At 43.0% G+C, this 21,050-nt stretch overlaps 1 protein-coding gene across 3 annotated transcripts in view; it reads right to left on the bottom strand.

Annotated features, from left to right (window-relative positions):
- Positions 1-21,050, bottom strand: part of LOC126416060 (ATP-binding cassette sub-family G member 1-like) — an 884,121-nt gene that overhangs the window by 40,263 nt on the left and 822,808 nt on the right. For all 3 annotated transcript variants that reach the window (XM_050083536.1, XM_050083535.1, XM_050083537.1), the window contains one exon: positions 14,029-14,174. In XM_050083536.1, coding sequence (XP_049939493.1) covers positions 14,029-14,174 — 146 coding nt within the window. The remainder of the gene's footprint in view (positions 1-14,028; positions 14,175-21,050) is intronic.

Genomic DNA, 21,050 nt, shown 5'->3' with positions numbered 1-21,050 from the left:
CCTATTAATTATATTCCTCTGCGAGTGTAAAGACTTTCTCCCTCCGTCTTGGGTAGAAAAAACAGATGCCAGAAACCGCTTATAATGAATCACATTCTATACTTAAAGCAGCTGAGATTAATGCGTCGAGGAAAAGACCGTTGCAATACACAAAGACTCTGTTATGTAGAAGGGTTATTAGACACTTGGCTAAGAGAATACGTGTTATTAGTTGGGAGCGTATTCCATTACTCTTAGTCCTCTTTCTCGACACAGATCGTATTGTCTTCGTTAATGAAACTTCATGAGTTCCATAAAATTCCGATGTCTCTCGAGAGAACATTCAATTCGTGTATGTTGCAGGCTCCTCCAGGTTTGCTTTTCAAATGTGAGACACTTTTCACAGAAATGAGTGTACAGTAGATTCATAAGATAAGTTCATTACGATAGGAGAGAGCACGCATACTTGAATCTCACTCCTTACAAATGGTAGGCTAGATTGATGTTTTTCACTATTGCATACGTAGAGAAAATAACATGCACAAGAACGTTTGTTGTTTGTTAAGAAACTTTTTTCTGAGATAAGCAATGCGTTGGAAGTGACACAGGAAATAGTGCAGACAAAGGGCAAAGGAGACACATAAGGAAGAAAATAGCGCAGACGAAGAAGACACTTAAGAATAAGGGAATGAATTGTGTACTTGTGTTCTGTTGGGGTGAAGGGGAGGTGGGATTCACGGGGAAGGTGGAGGGAGAGAGAGACAGAGAGAGAGAGAGAGAGAGAGAGAGAGAGAGAGAGAGGAGGGGGGGGGGGGGAGTACAGCATGCACGGAAAATTTGTTTATGAAATATCACTTTGAGCGGAGATAAGGACGAAGTTCTGTTGGTTTTAAAAACATACAATTCACCATGGAGGTACGAAACGACCTATGCCTCCCTGTTTTCTTCCCGATTCTTTAGTTCCTTGTAATAGCGGCGGTACCGAGGGACACAGAGATGACTACAACCCGGTACAAAAGGATTTGTATTTTAAGCATACAGCTATCCTCATCCATTGACAGAACACCGTACCCAGTCATTGAAGAAAGCACTAGTCCCACCAGTCTACAAGATGGATAGCGGAAGTGATCACAAAACACAACATTGATATCCATTTGTTGTCGAATCTTAGAACATATTCTGAGCTTAAACATAATGTGGTATCTCGAGCAAAATGACCTGTTCCATATCAACCAGCACAGATTCTGTAAATATTGATCATATGAAACAAAACTCGCATTTTTCTCACATGACATCCTGAAAGCCATGGATCAAGGTAGTCAAAGAGATGCAGTGTTTCCCGATTTCAGAAAAGCATCTCGCTGGGTACCTCATTTAGGGTTATTGTCAAGAGTATGAACGTAGTGTACAAGTGAAATTTATGGAGGAGGATTTTTTTCGTAAGGAGGACATAGCATGTAGTCTTGGATGGAGAGTCGTTGACAGATATGAAAGAAACTTCAGGTGTGTCCCACGGAATCGTGTTGGAATGCTTTCGGTATATATTGATGATCTTGAGGACAGTATTAACAGTAACCTCAGACATTTCAAAGATGACGCAAACATCTCTAACGAAGCACTAACTGAAAAAAAATCTAGACAAATATTCAGTCAGATTTAAAAAGTGGTGTGAAGTTTGGTTACTTGATTTAAATGTTCAAAAATGTAAGACTGTGCACTTCACAAAACGAAATTACAAATACCTGGGTGTAACGGTTTTTAGGGATATGAAATGGAACGATCACAGACTAATTCAGTCTTTGGGCAATCAGACAACAAAGGAGCTTGCTTACAAATCACTCGTGCGCCCCATCCTGGAATACTGCTCATGTGTGTGGGACCCGTACCAAATAGGACCAACAGGGGATAATAAACATATAGAGAGAGGGTAGCACGAATTGTCACAGGTTTGTATGACCAGTGGAAGACTGACAAAGAGGTGATGAAGAGTCGTAACTGGTAGGCAGATGAACAGAGACGCAAACTATCCTGTCGAAGCCTATTTAAAAAGTTTCAAGAATCGGTTTTAAATTGTAAGTAGGACTATATTGCAAACCTTTATGAACCGTAGGGGTCGCGAGGACAAGACTGGACTAATTACGGCCTCCCAGAGGGATTTAAACAGTAATACTTCCCACGCTCTATACGTGAGCGTAATGGTAAGGAACCGTGGAAACTAGTACCGTGGGAAGTACCCTCTGGCATGCGTCCCACAGAGGTTTGCAGAGTATGGCCAAAGATGTAGATGATGGCCGAGTGTCACTTCTGCGGCTGCGATGGTCTATGTCAGCACAGACGTCTTTGTTAGGCCACGGAGAGGGAGGCAGGCTGTATCGTCAGTCTTAATGCATGTACTAGCGACATTCTATGCGCGCAGTCCCGATATATCGTATCGTAACAGCCGCTATCTGAAAAAGTCGCGCTTCCACACCTTCAGGGTCAACTGAACTATACGAAGGTATTCGGAAAGTAAGGTCCGATCCATCGCGAAATAGAAACCACAGTGAAAATCCGACGAGGCTTTGCATAGATGTGCTGGTAAGTGTCTCTTGTATGCTCGTCTATCGCGTCACGTCGCTCTTTTCAGTTCTGAGCGCACAGTGAGCACGTAAAGGTGCCTAGAACAATAGTGCCTCCCGCCAAGTATGGGTGTCTGTGAGAGATTCCGCCTGATTACATGCAGCCCACACAACGTAACTGTCATTCTTTTTGCTTTTTCATGACAATTCTCGACCGCACACTGAGGACGCTCCTCAGCATTTTCGATACGAAGTGTTTGATCATTTACCATACAGTCCGGACCTGGCTCCTTCCGATTTTCACCTATGCTCACATAAACCGCTGGCTATGAAGACAAGATTTTGTCATAGGCAACAAGCTGCAGATCAGCGTAGAGAATTGGCACAAAGTACAGGCGGCTGCCTTCTATGACGAGGACTTTGGAAAGCTGGTACAATGCCACGACAATGCCGCTCAGTCGGAGCGGCGACTATGCACTGAAGTTGCGGGACAGAATAGCTAACAATTGCAAGCAAATAAAACATTTTTGATTTTCACTGTGGACTGCATTTCGCGACCGATCGGACGGTTACTTTTCAAACAGCCCTCGTAGAAATCAGAACGAGATGTTCTCTGTGCTTTTAATTCGTGTGTAACTAATTTAAAATTACCTAACAAGAAAAAAAATTGTTACTGATGAGAACCCTATTTTCGGGAGGCATCATTGTTGCTATAGTCTTCTCGAAAGTTAAAACTAGAAGATGGTATGGGTTTCAGAAATTTTGGCATGAAAACGCCCATTCGCTCGTCGGTCGAACTTTCTTGTGTGACAAAATACAGTGCCAGCGAATGTGAGGGCTAAGGTGGCGCCGTAAAGGAACTGGAGAAAGCCGCACTAAGAGTTTACGCATCTGGCCCATCGCGAATGCAGCAGCCAGCGACAGTGACAGCCCAATCTTGTGATTTATCTGTTCTGTAACCATGTTATCACTCTGTGTAACCATTGTATTAATGAGGTTGAAAATTAAATTACATATGAATACGAAACATTTGTTATGATTTTATCCCGACATTTTCACGAAAAATCTACGGCATGGATCCGAACTGCGCTCACAGACTTTTTCAAGAAATTGTCCTTCCGACTTCGGTAAAATCTAATAGCGCTGTTTTCTAAGTACCTCCATTGGACAGTAACATGTTCTGGCACTCTGAACTTCCAATGGACGACGATTCTTCCTGCTCGTGGAGCAATTTTGATAGTCTTCCGGTAAAGTGCGCCGCGATAGGCAAGGCAGGAGGGGAAAGTGCCCTGGCGCATTCATTAGGGCAGCAGTAGCGGAAAACGTCAGTCGTCTCACGGTGGTAAGTGGATAATGTGTTGAGGGTTCATACAAGGAATTAAAGTGACCCGACAGCTAGTGGCATACGCTAGTGGCACCACAGTTACGTGTTTGAACATACAGTTTCCAATCACATTACTGAAGAGACGCAACTTTTATCATGCCACAATAAGTTCCACTAAGTTTATCATGCCACAAAAAGTTCAGTTCGGTTGTACTTTGTGGCGCAACTAGCTTTTCCCCACCACTGAATAGTATCATTCGACTTCTCCCTGGTTGCTATTTTTCGAAACACCAGCATTCTGTTGTAGATATTGTGGAATAATTGTTGCTGTAGGTCCGATGTCAGTGTGTTTTCATTTCCTTACTGTAAAAAATGTGGAAACAATGTCTGCAGGGCACTTTCGCAGCTTCTGGAAGTACAAGAAGAGCAACCCGATATTACTGTTAGGGTTAAGGAACTGTGTGTGTGTGTGTGTGTGTGTGTGTGTGTGTGTGTGTGTGTGTGTGTGTGTTGCTTGCGCACATTCATACACAGTATTTGCAAATGAAAGACATATCTCACGAACTTGAAAGATTTTTGGATGAATAAATAAACAAACGTAATATGTACCGTAACCAAGCGAGCGAACTGTTGTAGCTTCAGTCTGGAACCGCGCGACCGCTATGGCAGAAGGTTCGAATCCTGCCGCCACGATCGCAGGTTCGAATCCTGCCTCGGGCATGGATGTGTGTGATGTCCTTAGGTTAGTTAGGCTTAAGTAGTTCTAAGTTCTAGGGGACTGATGACCTCAGATATTAAGTCCCATAGTGCTCAGAGACATTTGAACTGTTGTAAACCTCGTAGTTTTAGATAATCAAGTACTGTACAAATTGTGGACTGCACGCGGGAAACAGTCCTCGAATGTGATGTGACTGCTGTGAAACTAAAAATCAGAGGTAACGTACTCGAAATGTCAGATAAGAGAATAAAATTCCAAAATCTTATTTATATGGCAGCTGTTGGTTGGTTTGCTACAGCGGACAGCATTTTTACCTTCTAGTGTTATTTCTCTTCTAATTGTGTTTGTTGCCCACATTTTGTTCCTGCGTGAAATCTGTTTTCGGAACCAACATTTCTGTTTCGTTTTCCTTGTGTTTAACTCTTGTTGCTGCTCTAATGCAATAACGTGCCCTGTAACATAAATATCTGCCCATATGATTTCAGTCGACACCCTAATGAAAACTGTATGTAGGATTTGTTACGTCCTGTGTGAACGGTAGCTCACGGTGCCGCCAAAGAATGACACGAGCTGTGGCATCAGTTTAGTTGCGTGTATGAACCCCGTGCAAAGTCACCTGGTCCCAACTGGAAATTCCTTAGGGGCAACAAAAAATTTATATTCAATATTTCCTATGTTTTCTGACAGAATTTAAGATTTTCAAATGCTTTCATAATCTAATCATTAGGATGTATAATCTAGGCTCCAGGTTTAACACAGCAAGAGAAATATTACAGTTAGAAACTGTAGGTATATGTTTTGAGGAACCGTAAATCAGTGAACCCAAGTACCATGACGACATTCATCCAGTATATGAGAATGAGAGCACTTAGTGACTCCCAACTGCGGCTGCTACGGTCACATGTTCGAATCCTGCCTCGGGCATGGACGTGTGTGATGCCCTTAGGCTAGTTAGGTTTAAGTAGTTCTAAGTCTAGGGGACTGATGACCTCAGATGTTAAGTCCCATAGTGCTTAGAGCCATTTCAACTATTTGACTCCCAACAAACTATAAACGTAATTTCAAACCTTTACGAAGATTTTTCACTGACGACCCTCACAAAATGACGAAAGGAAAACAGTTTACCGGTTACTACATTTTTGCCGTTCATGCAGTAAAACCTCGTCATCAGACATGACATTTCAGTTTATTACTTCTTTACTACCAACTCTATTCGCAACACATTTTACAAATAGCATCCACATATAGTACTAAATGTATCTGCAAAATTATGTCACTGTACGACACACAGTTCAGCAGATATGACGTCATAAACATTGAGATGCGTGAAAAACTTGCTTTTGCTTAAAACGGAGTGCAAATTACCTGAGTACACTCATCCAGTGTTCGATAATGAGAGCACTTAGCGACTACCAACAAATTATAAAAGTAATTTTACACATTTTCTCAACTTTTTCCCGCTTACATGCTTAACGTCAAATATTTAACACAGTAAGTCTTTTAAGGACTCGGGGGTGGACTTACTTGGTAGTATCTGAACGCAAAGAGCTGCTACGGTGGTTGGCCAACGTTTTGTAATGCTCGTCTGCCAGGGCGGCTCAATAACAATCCGGAACTTACTTTCACAGAATACAGGCGGCGCTGATCAGCATCCAGTTAAGAAATCTTCCGATCATCATATCCGAGCCACTACGGGCTGAGTTCCACGAGGAGCCCGTCATTTAACAATTAGTACCACAAGCAGCTTATCAAACACTACGGTCGGGGAGAGGGCTCCTTTTTCAACAGCTTAGCCCGGTTCTCAGAGCCAAGGAATTATGGGCTTTGGACAAAACAGTGTTGCAACTCTTCAGAAACTTCGATGCTCCTCTTTTATGCGACGTTATAAAACTCAAGGGTTTCTTTCCAATTCCAATTTATATCTTGTATCTTCCTTTTCCTATTATTTATCGTGTCTTGAGGTTTCCCCATTTTCATAATTTAGCAAGTTTAAGTTTTTTAAGATAAGGAAGGGAAGTCGTGTGCCCATCTGTCTGTGTGTTGTGTACCCTTTGTTCTGTGTGTTATCATGTTTTGCTGGTATCGCATTTTCTGAGGTGGAGTTTGGTTGGGAACTATCCTAGCATTTCCCTACATGAACGTGGAAAACCACCAAAAAGCAAAACACAGAATGGCTGGCAAATTAGATTGACGGTCTTCAATTCACTGCGCGAATTCTATCCAAGTCTGGCTTACCACCGTCTCGCAAGCTATACGAGTAGGGCACCATTTCTAATTAATATAGAACACATCTTTTCCGCGCCGAAGGAGTAATTATTCGATACGGAGTGTTATTTCACTTGCTTTAATTCTGGTGCAGCAGACCGGCTTGATTGCAGCGACGGGCACGAGCCTGAGCGGTATTTTCTTACAGACGTTCAGAAGCCCAATCGTTCAACAAATGAGTTGGCTGGAGGAGATGATGGTCGAAGAAATGAACTTGGCAAAGTTGACTGAAATGGGAATGAACTATTTTTTTCTGTGAAAACTGGGCGTCAGATTGTGAGGTCAGCTTTTGACTTTCACATGTCTGATATCTAATCTACAGGTACTGTAACTTGCTGAGATTGCCAAGGAACCAAAAATTATAGGTTGAACAGAATCGGTTTTAGTCCACTAGTCATTTTTTGGAATTCTCAGTGCGACCGGATTGCTACAGGTCTGCGCTCAGCTGTACCTAAGTCGTGTCTTTTTAACCTCGTTTTAGTAAAAAATTTTACGTAGATGCGAAATTTTTAGTAAACTTTCCGCATTTTATATAAAGTCGTATTCTGTAAGATATTCATACATTTACGGGGTTGTGCTCCACGCCCATATACTGTATCAACAATACCATCCTCTTCTTGTTACTGCCGAATAAATGGAAACCAAGCGCATTTACTAAAAGAAGTTTATCTGCACGAAGAATGCTCTACTGTGTTTCACATTACTAGATCAGGACTTCAGTACACTGCTTTCGCGACATCGCACTGTTGAAGACAGAAGCGAATTGTTGGATGTATAGCTCTGAATGTAATTTGTCTATAGCATTTGTGTGAGGATATCCGTACGCGATTTGCAGCGCGACTACTGACTGCTTCACGACATTGCAGTGTTTTGTCCAGCTGTGAATTGTCACAGAGCGTACATTACCCAAAGACTGCCGTCGCGCGAAAAGAATGACAAGGGGGGCGTAAGTGAGGAGAAAGCAGCGCGAAGGCCCCGTTTCGTCAGCAGTTACGGTTGGCAGAGAGGAAACCCGCTAGCTTTATGACACAGTGGCGACGTGGAGGAGGCAGGAAACAGTAGATTGAGGATGCTCACACAGCGTTATAGCGGTGTCCCCGACACGGATTTCCTTTGCACGCAATGTTTCCAAAAGCATGATGGTAGATCAGCCAAGCCGCTTTCTCAAGTTCCCCAAATGCCCAGCCCGGCATTTGCTTGAAGTGACAAAAGGAAGGAAACATAAATCTGGATAGCAGGACGGGGATGCGAACCGTAGTCCTTCCGAACGCGAGTCGCCACTGTGCCACTACTCCCGGTCTCAGTTTTCATTTCAAGTTGAACTGTAGGTCTCCCAAAGACTGACGGCAAGTCCATTCACAGATCACAGGAAGACCGTGGTAATACGAGTGAGAGCGTCGCGAACACCAGACTACTGGATACCGTTCCAAATTTCGCACTCGTGTGTTTCTAGAAGCTGACAGCACATGCTGGGTGGAAAAAGTCTCGATACGCAGTACTATACGGTAAGCGATTAATGAACGGTCGCTAGTGCAAAATGTCAGATGTGCTACAGAAGTTGCTCGACTTTTACAACGCGTTGTTGGCCGATTTTTATAAGCGAAGAGACTGTCAGCTGAAGGTCACCGTGTAAGGCAGTCCGCATTTGGCGGGAACTGTAATGCGCGGTAGTTGTATTCAACTGAATACAGGAACTGAGGAAAGGACGAGAAAGTATCACAAACAAGGAGCATCTTAGTCGTCCTGTGGACCTTTTTGTAATGCCATTCTGCAGCGTATGGAAGGAATGATCTGTGAAAATCGTCATGTGATAATCGACTAACTGGTGCGTTATTCGTTAGCGGTTGAATTCTCATAATGGTCCTATGCGTTACGTCCAAAAGCGGTTGAGTCCAGAACACAAATGGAACAGAACTATCCATATAACAACCCATGTCTCGCTATGAAGACGAAAATGCTTTCCTAAAGATGATCATTACATGGGATGTCATGTGTTCATCACTATAAGCCAGAGTCAAGGTGATTCTCTTTGGTATGGAAGCATTCCTCCCACCCGGCATGAAAAATTCCTTCGAGGCAGTTCCATCCAGTTTTGGGACATTCAGGGCGTCATAATGCCGAAGTTCCAGTCTCTTGATCAGATAGTTACAGCAGCATCCCACAGTACGACTGCGGCAATTACTACAGGTAACGTGGATTCCTGTCAGTGGGCTTGATGCTTCTGGAGGATAATGCTGGTCTTCACATAGCAAACTTTCCAGTCTTGGAACCTCCACCGTACAGACATAACTTGGTCGCCAGTGATTTTCATCTGCCTGAGCCCATTACAAACTATCCGGATGCGCAGCACCTTGACGACGACGCCGTAGGCCAGAGGCGACTCGTTGGATGCGACAGCTGCTACAAGAAATCTTTGCTGCAAGTTGTCAAGGCCTTCTCAAACGACGCGATAAGTGATTTCATTACAGACAGAGTTTGTCGAAAAGCACAATGAATTTCAAGTCGGAGCGTTTGGCGCTTATGTCGCTACTCTGTTTTGCGACTTTTAACTGTGGATTCGCACTAGTACCATCTCCAGCAAAACCATACGCAATAAAGCGCTGTGGAGTTAAAACCAGCATTCACTATGATGATAGCTTTAAAACTGCCTGGGAGATTAAAATTGTGTGCCGCACAAGTAGTCGAATCCGGAACCTTCTCTTAAGCCGTCTTCATTAAGGGCAGTGAATTGGAATGCGAGCGTGGTATGTTACGAACTTCTGACGTGAGAGCACGGAAATGGCGCTTTGTAGAGTCGTTCCTTAAGTGCAGAGCAAAATCAAGCATGCCAGGTATTTCGAACGTGAACCAATGAAATGGAAGAACGCCACCGACGTCACACGCTGGTTACTTGTCGTTCCAATTCATAGAAGGCTATCGTGGCTGCATCGACACGGAAGATTTATTTAAATTGACAGATGCATTAATTAAAGCAGAAAAGTACGTGTACAAGACCAACAATACAAATTATCACAATAAATACTGTCGCGTAGGGTCTCCATCTCGCACCTTCGCCGAAGTGCAAAGCTAATTTTACGCTTGTCTACTTCGAGAAATCATGTCCTATTCGCGTGCATCACCTGCAGCTGCCAATTATCGCTCGAGGACATTATGGTTGCATATGACAACGAAATGATATCTGTACCAATAAACCAGGTCGTTCCTGAGAGTTACGCAGCAAGCTTTGTATGAGGGCGTGCTGAAACGTAATGTCTCCGAATGTTTTATGTCAAAACTCTTGAAGATTTTAAAATAGAACAAACGTTAATATTCTACATCTTTTTCCTCATGCCTACATATTTATTTGTCAATATAGTCACCCTGGGAACGAACACATTTCTACCACCGAGAGACTAGTTTGTTGATACTGCCACTGCAGAATGTTTGACTTTGTTGGTCAAGTCCTCGAATGTGTTCTTTATATTTTGAAAACAGATGAAAATCGCATACGGCCAAGTCGGGAATCTATGGCAGAAGATCGATGACAATGAACCCAAGGAGTCACATTGTTGCAGATTTCGCAGCGCTGTGTATGATTTGGTGTAGTCAGACTCAAGGAGAGGTTGCACCACGTGGGGATGAACTCTTCGAATTCGAAACTCTTACTACAGCGCGCTGTTTCTCACACACCGTCATAAATTACGTTACATACCATTTTACATGCTACAATTCGGAGCCCTCTACCTGCGGAGTTTTGCAAAAATGTAGAATGTTAATAAAGTTTGTTTTATTTAAACTATTTAAGAGTTTTCACATCAAAATTTCGAAAGCATTACTTTCCAGCACACACACACACACACACGTATTTTCGGTGGCACGTTCGGTGTGGAGACGACTTGAGCTCCATCGCAGAGTGAAAGATTCATTCTATTTCCACTTTATTAAGGTGGTCATGCTCTGCAACGAGCACCCTCAGACGCCAAAAAACGTTAGTAATTCTGCGATCAGGGCAGGAGAACCACGCGTTACCGACCGGCCGTCGCGTCATTCTCTGCTCTGTGGTGTCATGTGGTTGCGGTATGGAAGAGCAAACTGGATTGTGTACAAATTGGACTGTGTAAACCTGGGACTTTGTTCGGGAGCTGATGACCGCGCAGCTGAGCGCACCACAAACCAAACATCATCATCATAATGGAAGGGCAAGGGGTCAGTAGGCCGCTCTCCCGGCCGTTGTCGGCTTTCCAAACCTTGGAGCCGCCACTTCTCATTCGAGCAGCTCATCAGCTGACATCAAGGCTTAGGGGACCTCATTCAAGTCCTCACACCAAGCAAACATCCTTGGCAGTGCCGGGAATTGAACCCGGGCCCTCCGCTGACCACTCAGCAATTGTGGTGGATGAATACATTACTAAAGCTAGATAAACTTCCAGACTGAATTTTCACACTGCGGCGGACTGTGCCGCAGATATGAAATTTCCTGACATTAAAACCGGTATTCGAACCTGAGACTTTCGTCTTTCGCGGGCAAGTGTACTATCTCCTGAGCTATAGAAGACAACTCACGACTCGCCCATATAGCTTTACTTCGGTCAGTTCCTCGTCTTCCACCTTTCAAAAACTTCGCAGTTCTCCTGCACACCTTGCGAGGCTAGCACTCTTGGAAGGAAAGGTACAGTAGAGTCATGGTATTTCGAGTCTCGGAACTATGAGTTTCCCATGAATTTGACCCGCATAAAAAAAAGATGAACGAAGCAACTCACAGTTATAGGGGCTTCAAATGCAACTGGAAAATACAAACAAAAACTAGCTGTGATTGGAAAATTTGCCAAGCCAAGAGCGTTCAAGAATGTAACCATGTCACCCCTTCCAGTTAACTACACGCACAAGAATAACTCTTGGATGAGTCAGGAAATCTTCAAGTCTTGGCTTCTGAACTCCTTTGTACTGGAGGGCAAAAAATTGTTAAAGGAAGAATGATTGCCGCGCAAAGCTATTTTGACGATGGATGATGTATCTTGACATCCAAGTGTAGAAGAACTGCAGAGCGATGGGATCTGCGCCTTTTTTCTCTCATCAAACGTTACCAGTTTGATTCAGCCAGTTCATCGGAGCGTTCCGCAATGCCTGAAGAAAAAGATCGTTGGCGATTGCTACAATGAGTCTTGCATTCGGAAGACAATGAAGCACAGTATGAGCTTTATAGTAACTGAAGTGAGGGACTTTGTGAACTGAATCAGTGAGTCTTGGAGCGAGCTGAAGTCAGATACAGTTTCTAAGTCATGGAGAAAAACTCGACAGGAAAGCAGGTCTAACACAGATACTGAAGATTCTGACTATGAGGACAATCACCCGTTGTGTAATCTAATCAGAAGGTTGCCAGGATGAGAAAAGGCAGAAAATATGGAAATAACTGTGTGGTTAAACTCAAATGAACAGTTGGAAGTTACATAATTTTCTGCAATTGGCACGATTAACACCCCCAACGAAGTGTGAGAGTGATGAGGCTGAGACTGTGCCAATGATGACTCACACCCATGGTTACACTGCACTTGGGGCCGCCATGCGCTGCGTGGAACAGCCTGAAGGCGACACCAACCAACAGCCTGCTCTCCAGACGGTAGCGTGACGCTGACGCACGGAAAAGTTGCAGCTTCACCGAGCGAAAGACACTCCACCGTTATTTCACGAAGTAAATTATTACTAGACTTAAGTTAAAACCTTTATTCTGGAAACGTATATGCTTCGGTGAACACTATTAAAAGTTCACAATTTGACGCTTTTATTCTTTTCGACATCGTTTTATTTCTTTTTCCCACATACAGGGTGACAATTATTGAACTTTACGAGTGTTAGTTACAAACCACAGCATGCACACACTTAATTCAACATGGAAACATCACTACAGATATTCAGATTTAGGTTATGACATGTTTGATGTGCCTGCCATTATTGGCGATGATGTGGCGCAGACGAATAGCGAAATTCTTCATGACCCGCTGAAATGTCGGAACATCGATGCTATTGATGACCTCCTGAATGGCTGTTTTCAGCTCAGCAATGGTTTGAGGTTATTGCTGTACACCTTGTCTTTAATATGGCCCCACAAAAAAAGAGTCGAATGTGTTCAGATCCGGAGAATATGGCGGCCAATCGAGGCCCATGCCAGTGGCTTCTGGGTTCCCCAGAGCCAGAATGCGGTCCCCCAAGTGCTCCTCCAGGACATCAAACACTCTCCTGCTTCGATGTGGTCGAGCTCCATCTTGCATGAACCACATCTTGTCGAAATGGGGATGCAATCATCTTCCAAAACTTTCACGTACGGTTCGGTAGTCAATGTGCCATCAAAGAATATGGCACCGATTATTCTGTGACTGGACATTGCACACCACACAGTCACCCGTTGAGGGTGAAGAGACTTCTTGATCGCGAAATGCGGATTCTCAGTGCCCCAAATGCGCCAATTTTGCTTATTGACGAACCCATCCGAGTGAAAGTGGGCTTCGTCGCTAAACCAAACCATTAATGCGCATACCGATCTCCATCATGCCCTGCGGCCAATCGTGCAGTTTGAACGTCCTAACGCAAATCCTTCAGAGTTATGACTATTTTCTTTCATATAGTTCAATAATTGTCCGACTGTAAATTTCGATAGACAGAGTTTTCAATAGTTCGAGGTGGTTATGGTCCTGTCCACCTCGAACTATCGAAACTACTGTGTTGCGAAGATTTGACTTAGCCATAGCCTAGGAGACTGTTTCCAGAAAGAAGTTTAGAAGGCAGAAGATGAGATACTGGCAGAAGTAATGAGGTGATGGCGGGTCGCGAATCGCGCTTGTGTAGCTCAGTGGGCAGAGCACTTCCCCCCGAGAGGTGAAAGTCCAAGGTTCGAGACCCGATCCAGCGTACAGTTTTAATGTGCCAGGACGTTTTAGATAATTTTTTTTATCTACTTGCAATAAAAGAAACGTGCTCTCTCTCTCTCTCTCCTTCCTCCTCTCTCTCTCTCTCTCTCTCTCTCACACACACACAGACACACACACACACACACACACACACACACACACACACACACACACACGCATACACACAAACACACACTTACACCAATCCACCCACCCACCCACTCTCTCTCTCACACACACACACACACACACACACACACACACACACAGGTATCAGGTTTACAGTTAAGGCTGCAGACTCACGTGGTTGGCTCGTCGAGGAAGATGACGGACGGGTTGCCGACGAGCTCCAGCGCGACCGCGAGCCTCTTACGCTGGCCGCCCGAAAGCCGCCTCGTTAGCGTGTTGCGCTGCTCCAGCAGGCCCAGCATCTCCAGCAGCGACCGCGCCTGCGGCACCCAAAAGGCACACAGTCATCATCTGGACACGACACGGCCTCCAAGGCGTGATTAAGAAGGCGTTATTTGCACACTTGCACAGTCCCGTGACTGCTTCAAGAGACGCCGAGGTCACACACCACTCACTCGCCGAGGGAATAGCCCAGTGACTCAAAGAAAACGCTCTTACTAGAGAAGTCTCTCGCCTAGAACAGGAATTTGGTGTTCCAATTGTATTTAGAAGCTTTGCGTACCACAGTCATTACGACGGTGAAAGCATTCGATTGCGTTACTCTTGGTTTGCCCATTATCGGGATTTAAAAATATACATGATGTTCCTTAACAAAATGAGTGAAACAATATGCAGAATCACAATAGGCACATTTGGCAAAAACAATATCTGGACAATCCTCAGAATCACATTCTTGAGCTGCAAAATCAAATGCCACTTGAGTAACATTCTTGAATTTATCAACTTGTACGGGGATATTGTACACAGCCGCTTGCCAGGAATATTAAAGCATAGACTGATACACTGGATCAGACAGCTGGTTATGAGCAATTCTAAGCATTTTCATTATGAAAATTCTATATCCTAATTTAGTATCAAAGTCACTGCAGAGAGCAGTCACTGCAGAGTCTGTTATCCTTCCAGCGTATATTTTTTATTGCTGGAAAAAATATGCATCCAAATGCGGTAGGTATTTTGTTGTTTTTGGAGGAATGATCATGCATTCAATGTCTTCACCCGCAAATGAATCATCTACTACTGTTGTCTCCTTGTGTCCACTACAAGCGTCACAAAGTAGTGTACGTACTTCTGGTTATTTGCGACATTAACAAAGTTCACGAAAAAGGATTTTAAATGGTCTTTTGACATTTTCTCACTTGTGCTAGCCTGCAAATGTATGTTTGATGGAAAACTGTCTTCGATGTCATTTTAACTTTCGGCCCGAGAGTCTTTTCCCAAAAACAAATGTGCGCTATTTTTGTTAGGTGTCCACTCTTGGGAAGTCCAACATCTATTGCAAACTTACGAGTAACATGTTGTGCAGATTGGACGAAGGCAGCTATTGATTTTTCGCCTTTTTTTTTAAGATAGTATCGCACCAGAGGTTGGTTCATATTTAATCCACTTTGAACAGTGTTCTAAATGCAGTGTGGATGTATCTGGAAATCTGCAGTTTCGTGGATTACTTCTTCGACAAAAGGGGCCCCAGACTAGCGAATATCTTTGTCTTCCTGTATATCTCTGGCTGTCATGGAAGCAGTGATGTGTACGGCACATACTTTAGTCTTCCTTGAGACGTGCTATGAAAACTGCAGAAAATTTATACTTCGGGTGTCCAATTTTTCTTGATTTTTGCATTGTCCAAAATTTCAGGTGACAGTAATGGACACATTTTCCTTCATTCTTTGCTACGTCAAATTGGCTCTGCCAGGAACTTTACTGTGAATAGCAGAGTAGTCACTTAGATGTACATGAATATGTTGTTTTACCTCCACTTTTTCGATTGCCTTTGTTTCATCGAAATGGATGTTCATTATATCTTTTGTTCTCTACGTAATCAAACATTACTCTGATGTTCGATGTGCTTTTTATAGACTGTCGAAATGGATGTTCATCATATCTTTTGTTCTCTACGTAATGAAACATTACTTTGATGTTCGATGTGCTTTTTATAGACTGATGTCTCTCCAATAAAGAGCTGTATGTAGCAACTTTATATAGAGGTTTACGATAATCATCATAAATACATCTTTCGAATTTAAAAAAAAATACTAATGGTATTGGATTTCTTTTCTGGTGAAGATTCATAGGCACCACAACTGTTAACTTCTCTTGGAGCAGTACTGTTTCCGCCACTGCAACTAGCGCTTCAATCTTCAACACTATTAATCGTGTTATCGTGGATAATGACTTTATAGTAGTTTTCTTCATTCACTATCCTATCCAACGTAACTTCAGTTGAGCAATCAAGTGAATATACATGGTTCTGAACAATCAGATCCACGAAAAACATTGCGCGAGTGTCATCATCCTGCACCGCCTTCCGTTGGACAGCACCTTCTTATCTTGGATGGCACGATATTTAAAACATTCCAAACATTAATGGTTTCGTTAATTTTTGTTGTGTATGTATGACAGTACTGACACAGGTGCACTTAAGATATCAATTACTTGCTGAGGTAACTGACTGATTGGCTTATTAACCCCCCACTCCCCTCCACCATACAGGAAGCGCTGTTGAGTACGAACCAAGAGCAACACAATCACATGCCGCTGCAGGCGTGGTTAGAAATGTGAGACGGGTCCGTGTATCAAATTCCTGTTCGAGCCGAGAGACCTCCCTTGTTAGAAGATCGATTATCTAAAACAACTGAAGCCGTGGGAGGCGGGGCGGGGTTCGGACAAATCATTTTTCGGGTAACCGACCTATTACGAAAACATATTGTACCAGTGTGCAAAGGAGCGTCAAACAACGAAACGATGAACTGAAAACAAAACTGTAGATACATATTTCTTATAACATTACGTAACATAGTATAGAAAGTACACATTGCCATTAAAGTAGGTCTATAGTTTAGGGAAATAAGGTCAATTAATTTTCTTTTTTTAATTAACACGTTTCTATTAGGTCGATTTCTTGTCTGATACAATTTTTGTAGTTATTTGAAACTAACTTTCTGATGAGCTAGAGACTTGAAACTTTCAGCGTAACTCGCTTTCGTGTCAGGTATGTGGCGGAGGGTACTTTGTTTTTCTGTCTGTTCGGTATAAATTTTCCGATAAGCTAGAGACTTAATACCTTCAACAAAGCTCATTGTTGTATGATAATGCTATATTAACACGCTTTCTTGTCTGGTGCGTGGCGGAGGGTACTTTGTGTACCAATGCTATTTCCCTCTTTATCTGTTTCAGTTGCGAGTGTCTCGTGGTTAGAACGATTGATAGTAAGCCTTATTGTGAGCTCGAATTTCTCAATTTTTTACCTGCGCGGTCTTTTCGCAGTCTATACGTAGGAGGAAGCAATATGTCAGTTGACTCAGGTGAAGAGATATTGAAATAAAACTGAAATTTACCACATGCCTCTCCAGAAATCTCATCAAAATGTTCGAAATCGGTTAAAGGATTTCATATTAGAAAACAAGGTCATGAATTGGCGTTGTATTCATGAAGAAGCACACTGGAATATTAGGAAATGTGGTCCCAGATCAACTAACTAAAGGAGCAATAATAGTGGAATAGAGAGGATGCGAAACTTCCTCTTAATAACAATAAAATTTAGGAAAGTCATTATGCAAAACGGGGAGGCATACTTTCTATAGGTGAGATGTTACGTTGTTATTGCGCCAGGTATCCCTAGTTAGGCGTGATGTGGCAGACAGAAATACAGTATGAAATATGAAATTTGTAGTTATATTGGTGAGACTAAGGGCCTAACTTGAAAATTTACGAAACATTTATTCTGACGCAACTGTGTCGCCTCATTGTTCTGTGATTGTGGAGCGGTGGAGGACGTGAATAACATGATCCTTAACGACCATGCCATATTTCAGACGTTAATAGAAATCCGATTTACCGAGACAGATTGTCACGAATGAAAACAGAGTAAGTTCGAAAATAAGCTTCAAATCCAATCGCCCATAACACTTAAATAATGTGCAGGCAAATGGGTTGGTGTTGCTACATCAGTAATGAGTACCTGGGTGGGAATTTGGGTCAGAAAGGAAGCGTGCTCGAGTGGCCTAGGTGGTTAAGGAGACCGCTCGCGAAAAGCGGGAAATCCAGGTTCAAATTCCCGTCTGGCACAAATTTTCACCAGTTACCATGCATATATTCAATGCTCAAATGCCGCTAACCTTTGGAAGAATTGAAAATAGTACAATTTACCTGCGATGTCCTGGAACTAGTTGATGACCTTTTGTATGTAGAAGTTGAAAGTAGGAACTGGGTAGACAGAAAAAGACATAAATAGAATAATAATTATGTTCTGGAGTGCAAGCGTTACATTAGATAAAACCTGAAAAATTGTGTCTGAAACAGAAAGTTTGCAGTCAGTGTGAATAATCACCTCGGAGTTTTGCCACTGAGGCATTGATTTGCAAATACGGCAACCATTCAAAAATCGAAGGATGTCTAATGAGCGATACAAGGATGTATGTTAGAAATTACTAAATGGGAGCCGGCCGGAGAGGCCGAACGGGTCTAGGCGCTTCAGTCTGGAACCGCGCGACTGCTACGGTCGCAGGTTCGAATCCTGCCTCGGGCATGGATGTGTGTGATGTCCTTAGGTTAGTTAGGTTTAAGTAGTTCTAAGTTCTAGGGGACTGATGACCACAGCAGTTAAGTCCCATAGTGCTCAGAGCCATTTGAACCATTTTGAACTAAAAGGGATTAAAAATAAAACAAATGAATGAAGGAACAGACTAGAGCCGAACGCATAACCGTAGCTATAACGAAAATTAAATGAAGCTGGGCATGGACGCGCATTGTTGAGGACCGTCTCAGTTTCCTAAAGCTTACCCGTCGTAGGGGGTTCATTGTTTACAGATTTATTACAGTTTAACTTCGTGGGTGGATGCTCTTTCTGTCGCTGTAGCTGGTAGTTAAGCTGAGCGGGGAAACTGTGAGCGTCGTCTGTATGGGAATTATGTAAATTTTGTTCTGTGTGTTGTGTTTTTTCTGTCTGTGCACCGTAAGAGGCTTATATTGGGGATCAGCCCAGCATTTGCCAAAATCAGCGTGGAGAGCCAACTGAAGACCACACTCGGGCTGTCCGATGTACAGGGTCCGCCGCACGGATTGGATCTGGGTCTGGCCCACATGCTTGCCTCACCAGCTAGCGTACTGCGGGTTGAACTATACGAACACGTGTATCACTGAAGACTGTAAAGTATCGAAAACTCAAGAAGAGGATACTTTTACTCAACAAGCGGATGCTAACTGCTTGATGGATGTACAAAATCCAAGCTGAAATCTAAGTTAGGCATACGTTATACACTCAGGTGACGGAAGTCATGACATAGCGATATGCACATATACAGATGACGGTAGTATCGCTTACACAAGGTATAAAAGTGCAGTGCATTGGCGGAGCTCTCATTTATACTAAAGTGATTCATGTGAAAAGGTTTCTTACGTGATTACTGCCGCATGACGGGAATTAACAGACTTCCAATGGTGAATGATAGTTGAGCTACACGTTTGGAACATTCCTTTTCTGAAATCGTCAGTGTATTCAATATGTCGAGATCCCAGACAACGCAGTGGCCGACGGCCTTCACTTAACGACCGAGCGCAGCGGCGTTGCGTGGAATTGTCAATGCTAACAGACAAGTAACTTGTGAAATAAACGCAGAAATCAATGTGGGACGTACGACCAACGTATCTGTTAGGACAGTGCGGAGAAATCTGGCTATGGCAGCAGACGACCGACGAGAGTGCCTTTGCTAATAGCGGGACATTATCTGCAGCGGCTCTCCTGGGCTCGGACCATATTGCTTCGCCTGGTCAGATGAGTCCCGATTTCAGTTGGTAGGAGCTGATGATAGGGTTCGAGTGTGGGGGCGACTCCAAGAAGCCATGGACACAAGGTATTGTGCAAAGCTAGTGGTGGCTCCATAAGGGTGTGGACTGTGTTAACATATCATGGACTGGGATCTCTGGTCCAAGGGTGAACCGATCGTGGATTATTACAGGTTATCTTCGGCTACTTGTTCCTAAACATCGATGAAATTTTTGTGGATGACAACGCGCCGTTTCACCGGGCCATTGGTTTGAAGAACCTTCTTGAAATTTTGAGCGGATGATTTGGCCACACAGATCGGCCGACATGAATCCCATCGAACGTTAACGGGACATAATCGAGAGGTCAGTTAGCTTACAAAATCCTGCACCGGCAACAGTTTCACAATTAAGGGTAGCTATAGAGGCAGCATGGCTTAGTATTTCTGCAGGGGACTTACGACGACTTCTTCCTCACGCCACGTTGAGTTGCTGCACTATGGCGGGAAAAAGGAGATCTGATAAGATATTAGGCGGTGTCCCACGACTTTTGTCACCTCACTGTAACGCTGTTGTTTTGAATGGTATATACATATCAGCAACCAACTGAGTTGAATAATCGTCTAGTTGTAACTGATTACCATCTACGTAAAATTATTTTGATTTGTGTATGTATTACTCTGTTATGTATGAATTATATGTATTGATAAGATTTGTATGCCTGCCTTTTAACAAATACAGAATAAACAGGATCCTCCAGTCTCTATGTGGACGCCATCTTGGATAGATTACGGATTTTATATGGCGTTCTCCTCTGTCAAGTGTAACAACACCAAAAGTTTCCGTCTTTTGACAAATATTTCACACGTACAACTACTGTGATAAAACAGTGACTAACAAACGTTCACGAGCAGCTACGGCAACTAATTCTTCATTCTAGATGACAGAAAGAAATGTTACATCCGTGCAACTTTTTAATGTTACTTGGAAGTGGGCACAGAAAACTGAAAACGTCAATATGACTGTATATATCATCTAGAGCTGTGTTAACCTTGATGGCACAGAGTGAGTGTACTGACACCGAAGAAACAAAATGTTGAGTACTATCTCCCTAAATAAAAAATTCATTACGTCCATTAAAAATTATGACCTAAAAATTGTGACCTATGATCTATGTTAGTCGCACTTCACAAGGAGCGTTGTATGTCATTTCATTACGATGTATTTCAAAAGTCTATGTAGTTCTCAGATTTCTTCCAAAGACAAAATATTTGGTGAAATTCACTTTATAAAGCGAATTGTGCAAATGCCAACGACGAGATAATATTTTGTAATGATCGTAGGTTCAGTTCTTTTAATTTACTTACGCGTTCATAAGA

This window comes from Schistocerca serialis, chromosome 8 (genome assembly GCF_023864345.2).
Source record: "Schistocerca serialis cubense isolate TAMUIC-IGC-003099 chromosome 8, iqSchSeri2.2, whole genome shotgun sequence".
Taxonomy (NCBI): domain Eukaryota; kingdom Metazoa; phylum Arthropoda; class Insecta; order Orthoptera; family Acrididae; genus Schistocerca; species Schistocerca serialis.
Note: the sequence above shows the minus strand (reverse complement) of the source record. Positions and strands in the feature narration are given on the sequence as shown.